The 5,960-nt window shown below is 56.2% G+C and overlaps 1 protein-coding gene across 1 annotated transcript; it reads right to left on the bottom strand.

Moving 5' to 3' along the window:
* Nucleotides 1-244: 244 nt before the first annotated feature.
* CHEK1 (checkpoint kinase 1) lies at nucleotides 245-5,747 on the bottom strand (the record flags this gene model as incomplete). Its single annotated transcript, XM_017738342.1, has 11 exons — nucleotides 245-499; nucleotides 669-770; nucleotides 855-986; nucleotides 2,538-2,715; nucleotides 2,919-3,027; nucleotides 3,099-3,194; nucleotides 3,278-3,382; nucleotides 4,143-4,331; nucleotides 4,859-4,928; nucleotides 5,052-5,116; nucleotides 5,222-5,747. Coding segments are annotated over 11 exons (1,668 nt in total), but the record flags the coding sequence as incomplete, so codon positions are not given.
* Nucleotides 5,748-5,960: the final 213 nt, after the last annotated feature.

Here is a 5,960-nt window from a genome sequence, read left to right as displayed (position 1 = left end):
CTCTCGGGCTCGTTAGTCCTTCCGAAAAGCAATTAGAGAGGTTGGAAAATGAGGGCAGCCGCTGCCCTGAGACAGGGCAGGAATGGGGGGCGGGGGGGTCAGCTCCTAAACCCTGGGGCTGGTTTAGGGCTGCGTGGCTCAGCAGAGATCCCACAGTGGGATTCACGCTGGCTGAGCAAAGCCATCAGTAGGTTTCAGAGTGAACATCCCATTGCAACCTGCCCTGTGCAGCACCCAGCCTCGCTCTGTGTCCCCCAGGGCTTTATTGAACCTTCAAAATCTAAAACAGGCGGCTGGACACGTTCACAGCACTTGGGTGCTGCTGCCAGAGCCCAGCCAGGAGGAAGAGGAGGAGGAGGAGGAAGAGGAGAAGAAGGAAGAGGCGGAGGAGGGGTGCAGGGGCTCAGGTGCCGGGCAGCCAGACTTTGTGGGTGCTGATGATGTCGCTGAGCTTGGCCTTGATCTTCAGGAAATGCCTCTTGAACTCCAGGCCGTCGCCCTGTGTGGGGAGAGATGGGGGGGTTACATCCCCCTGCACCCCTCCATCCCCTGCACCCACCTCCCAGGGTCACCCCCACCCTGCACGGTCCTGCACCCACTTCACGTGGTCCTTCCCCCCCCTGCACCTGCCGTGCAGCCCCCACCACCCACCCTGACCCCCTGCGCACCTTGGAGAGGCGAAAATCCACCAAAATCTTGCTCTCCATCTCCACCAGGTTCACCTTGAAGATGAGTTTGTTGTTCCTCCTGTCCGTGGTCGAGATGGTGACCTGCAGAGGGAGTGGGAGCTTGAATTATTCGCTGATGGAACAGCACAGGGGGTCCCAGCCCCGATTTCACACCCCAGTCCCCACCTGGTTGGTGCAGCTCATCTTCCAGCCGTAGCCCATCTTCTCACACACCTCCTTCAGCGCGCGGTAAGAGCCGTCGGCGTCCAGCTTGGTGAAGAACCGCGTCATCCGCTTCACCAGCCGCTGCCACGGGCTCTGCCGCCCCAAAAAAATGGTCCCAAAGGTCATAAATCCCACCAAAAAGGTCGTAAATCCCACCAAGTTCCAGCCCCGGCTCTGACAAATCCTGGCTTTCGGGGAGGAAATGTTGGAAAGCTGCACCCCCTGATGGCACAAGCCAACAACCGCATCCCAAACACCAGGAATGCTGCACGGCCACGTCCCAAACAGAGCAAGGTTGGCCCCTGGTATCATAAATACGGCAAAAATGCTCCTTAATGACACGTATATGATGCAAAGTTGCACCCCAAGAGTATAAACAGTGCAACCATGAATCCTGGTATCGTAAATTGGATGCAGACTTTCCCCCAAATGCTGCAGAGCTGTACCCTGGAACTGGAAAGTTGCATTTTAGTACTCAAAAAAACCTGCAAAATTGCACCCCAAATACCACAAGGCTGCACCCCGAGATGACAAACCTTGCCCAGCTGTACCCCAGTGCTGCCAAGCTGCTTCCTGAGAGTGTAAATCAGATGCAAAGTTGCTCCCCAAGCACCACAGAGCATGGCACAAAGTGCACCCTGAGGCCATAAATGATGCACGTTTGCACCCCAAATCTTGGTAGGCAGCACCCCGAGATGATAAAACTCACAGCTGCATCCCAGCCTTGTCAAGTTGCCCCCTGATATTCCACACACAGCAAAGCTGCTCTTTAATGTGGTATTTATGATGCAAAGTTGCACCCCAGTATCTGACACAGCTGCACCCCAATGCTGTAAATCGGAGTGAAGCTGCCCCTCAAGTCCCTGGCAAAGTGACAGACACGACAAGGATTGCAGATCTGCACCCCCAGTCCTGCACCTCACACCCTCAGGTGGTAAATATTCAAGAGCCATGGCCCCAACAGTTGCTCCCTGATATCGTAAATATGACAGAAGTTGCTTCTTAATCTCACCTATCTAAGGCAAGGTTGCACCCCAGTAGTATAAAAGGTGCAATGCTGGATCCTGATGTTGTAAATAGGATGAGCAGCTGCCCCCCAAATGCTGCAGAGTTGCACCCCAAGATGATAAACCTCACCCAGCCACACCCCAAACATTGCCAAGTTGCCCCCTGATGTTCAAATATGGCAAAGCTGCTCCTCACTGTCATATCTATGATGCAAAGTTGCAGCCCAGTTTATACAATGCAACGCTGGGCCCCAGGGTTGGAAATGGGATGTGAAGCTGCCCCCAAACACCCCGAGGCCACGGCAAAGTGTCACCCCGATACTAAAATTACTGAAAATCTGTGCCCCAAATCCTGCAAGCTTGCACCCGAGGCGATGAATAACAAAAAGTTACACCTCTGAGATTGCCAAGCTGCTCCCTGACATTCCCCATCAGGCAAAGCTGCACCCCAAACACCACAGAGCAGCCCCCGACCACTGCAAGGTGCACCCTGACACCATGGATGATGCCGAGCTGCGCCCCAAACGCTGCGAGGTGGAATCCCAAGAGGATAAACCTCGCCCGGCCGCATCCCAAACACTGCCAGGCAGCATCCCGATATCCCAAGTGCTGCCAGGTGCCCCCTGCAGCCCCTGACCTGGGAGGAGCCTGGGGTGCCCAGGAGTTGGCTGTTGACCAGCATGTGCTCGGGGCAGGCGGGCTGTGAGAAGCTGAAGCCCTGCACCAGCTGGTCGATGCTTCCAGCGCCACTCTCCCAAGGCATCCCGCCCGTGCCGGGCTCCGGCTGTGACGTGGAATAGCTCGCCTTGTCCTCACTGCAAGGCAAGGGGGGACACAAGGGTTAGGAGTGCTGGAGAGAGCCAAATCCACGTAGGAACTGCATGGGATTTTGCAGGATTTGAGACGATCACAGGGGTTGTGCGGGGTTTCCACCCAACCACCTCCTGGAGGAAATGCCGGGAAAGCCCCGAGGTGTGCAAGGAATTGCAAGCCCGTGTGGAGGGAAGCAGAGGCTCACCCCAGTACTCCCTTCACCGGTGAGAAGTCTGTATCGGATCGGATGTGCTTGGAGAAGCCTCCAGGGGAGTCGGCGACCCCCCCTGAGGAGAGCCGAGCCCGCTTGGCATCTGCAAAGGGACAGGACACCCAATAACCCCCAAATCCGGGGGCACCAGCGCGTCCCCCTGCAGCCCCTTACCCTTTTTGAGGGGTCTGCTGTACCACCGGTCCTTCTGGATGTCGGGAATGGTGATCCTCGCCGTGGGGCTCTCCGTGAGGATCTTGTGCAGCAGCGCTGGGGGAGACGAGGGGGTGGAATACAATATGCTGTGTGTATTTGTGTGTTTATAAATATTTAGGGAGCTGCGGGGTGCTTACCCAAGGGAGCCGAATCGATCTTCTTCCAAGGTGGGAGGTAGGTTTTCCTCTCCTTCCAGTCGCTGTACTCCTGGCAGCTGTCGCTGGGCTGGTCCCAGGGCAGCTCTGCAGGGACACCCCGCTCCTGTCACCCCGCGGTGCCACGACCCCCGGGCACACTTGTGGCACTGCAGGGACGAGGTGTGCCAGGTGTTCCTGCCCTGCCACGGATCCTGTGTGCTCCCTATGCATCCCACACCTCCCTGTGCATCCCATGTTTTCTCGCACACATTCCATACCTCTCTATGCATCCCCAACTTCTCCTGTGCATCCCACACCCCCCCTGTGCCTCTCACATATTCCCCTTAAGCATCACATACGTTCCCCTTCTGCAGCCCTCTGTGCCTTCCGGACATCCCTATAGATATTCCGAACACCCCCCTCCGTGCACTTCACGTGTCCCTTATGGATCCCACACCTTCCACCTCTGGGCTTCACACATCCCTCCCCCTGTGCACTCCATACATCCCTCCCACCTCACATGTGCTCCTTCCCCATGCCATACATCCCTCGGCGCACTCCACGTGCTTCCCCTCATACATTTCATCCCTGCATCCCTCCTGCATCCCATGTGTACCCCCCTCCTCATCCCATACACTTCCCCTTCGCATTCCATACTACACCCTCTGCATTCCACACGGACGCCCCGTATGGACTCCATCCATACACCCCTATACATTCCACAAGCACTCCCCCACGTCCTTTGCACCCCTCCCGCGTTTCCCCCACGTCACACGCATTCCATCAACTCCTAGAGGCATTCCCTTATTCCGCTGGCCGCGTGTCACCCCCCCGCCGTGCATTCCATACATCCCAAAATCCCCACCTCCGGCCAGCATGGCTGTCAGCACCACACCACAGGCCCAGACGTCGACGGGCTCGGCGCGGAATTCCGGGCGCCGCAGCAGCTCCGGGGCCACGTAGGGCAGGGGCCCGCACATTTTGTTCAGCAGCCGCTCCCGCCCGTTGTGCCGGAACACCGTGGCCAGGCCGAAATCCGAGATCTTCAGGTTGTCTGGGCAGGAGCAAAAGCCAAAAGCAAAATTAAAAATGTAAATCGAGAAGTTGAAATTACCCCGCACCCAGCTAAATGAATGTAAAACGCAAATTAAAATTTAAGTAGAAAGCGTAAAAATTTTAATTGTAAATTCAAACTTAAAATTTCTAAATAAAAATTTGAACTGAAAATAAGTTTAAGATAAAAATTCAAGTTAGGATTTTAAAGTCCTAAGTTTAATAGTCGAACTTAAAATTCGAACTAAAATACAAATAAAATTAAGAGAAAAAAATCAAACTAAAGTGCAAAATTCAAATTCAAATAAAAGCTTAAATTAAGAAATGAAGCTAAAATATTTAAAAAACTTTAAACTAAAAATGCATGGTAAAATTTAAATTCAGAATAAAATTAAACCCCTAAATTAAAAATCCAAACGCAAAATAAAAGCATCCAAATTAAAACTTCAAACTAAACATTCAAATAAAAAAATACAAACGAAGAAACGATAACTTAATGAGGGTCGGAGAGGGACACGCCCGCCCCACCTCGCTCGTCCAGCAGCAGGTTCTCGGGCTTCAGGTCGCGGTGGGTGATGCCAATGCTGTGCAGGTACACCTGGGGATGAGGGGAAGGGTCAGCGCCGTGCGGCAACCACGGGAAGGGTCAGTGCCGTGCAGGAATCGCCACCGGCACCAGCGGCATCGCCACCTCCCGCGCTGCCGGTGATCCATCACTCACCACGCCGGCAATCAGCTGCTGGAAGAACCGCTGCGCCTCCGGCTCTGGCATCCCGACATCCGGCTCTGCACATGGCGAAGAAGAAGGGGAAGAGCAACCTTCAGCCGTGTGGGGATGACAATTTAAGGTGCCTCATTGCCCCGAAACGCCCCGGTACCCCCGTGCCGCACCGATGCGGTCGAAGAGCTCTCCGCCGCGGCAGTACTCCAGGAACAGGTACTGCGTGGCCCCCTCCCGCCGGTGTCCGTAGAACCGGACGACGTTCTCGTGGCTCAGCATCTTGTTGATGCAGATTTCCTTCTTGATGTTCTCCGGACACTCGGCCGCGCGCTTCATGTCCACGATTTTCACGGCCACGGCCTCCTCAGTGCGGCGGTTCACGGCCAGCTGCACCCTGCGGTGGGCAGGGCTCAGCGGGGGCACCGTGGGCACGGAACGGGCGGGGAAGGGGCAGGGAATGCTTCCCCCAGAGACAGGCAGCAGGCAGGGGAGGGGCAGAAAATGCTGCCTCTGGAGGCAAGGAACGGGCAGGGAATGGACAGGGAATGGGCAGAAATGCCGCCCCTGGAGACAGGGAGCGGGCAGGGAGGGCTGGCAAAGGCAGGGGCACGATGGGCACAGAGCGGGGGCACACCGGTGTGCAAGGGGATGCCACGGGCGAGCAGGGGGCACATACGGGCAAGCAATGGCCGTGCATCAGGGGCACACACGGGGCACGTGATGGGCGAGCAGCGGGCACACACGGGGCATGCAAAGACCGTAGAGTGGGCAAACAGTGGGCGTGTGATGGGCAAGCAGGGCGTATTGGGCAAGCTGTGGGCACACACAGGGACAAGCAGCGGGTGTGCAAGTGGCACACGCGGGGGCCAGGGGGGACAGCGGCCGCGCAAGGGGCAGGGCAGGGGCCTG

Source organism: Corvus brachyrhynchos, unplaced genomic scaffold (assembly GCF_000691975.1).
Source record: "Corvus brachyrhynchos isolate BGI_N302 unplaced genomic scaffold, ASM69197v1 scaffold46, whole genome shotgun sequence".
NCBI lineage: Eukaryota > Metazoa > Chordata > Aves > Passeriformes > Corvidae > Corvus > Corvus brachyrhynchos.
Note: the sequence above shows the minus strand (reverse complement) of the source record. Positions and strands in the feature narration are given on the sequence as shown.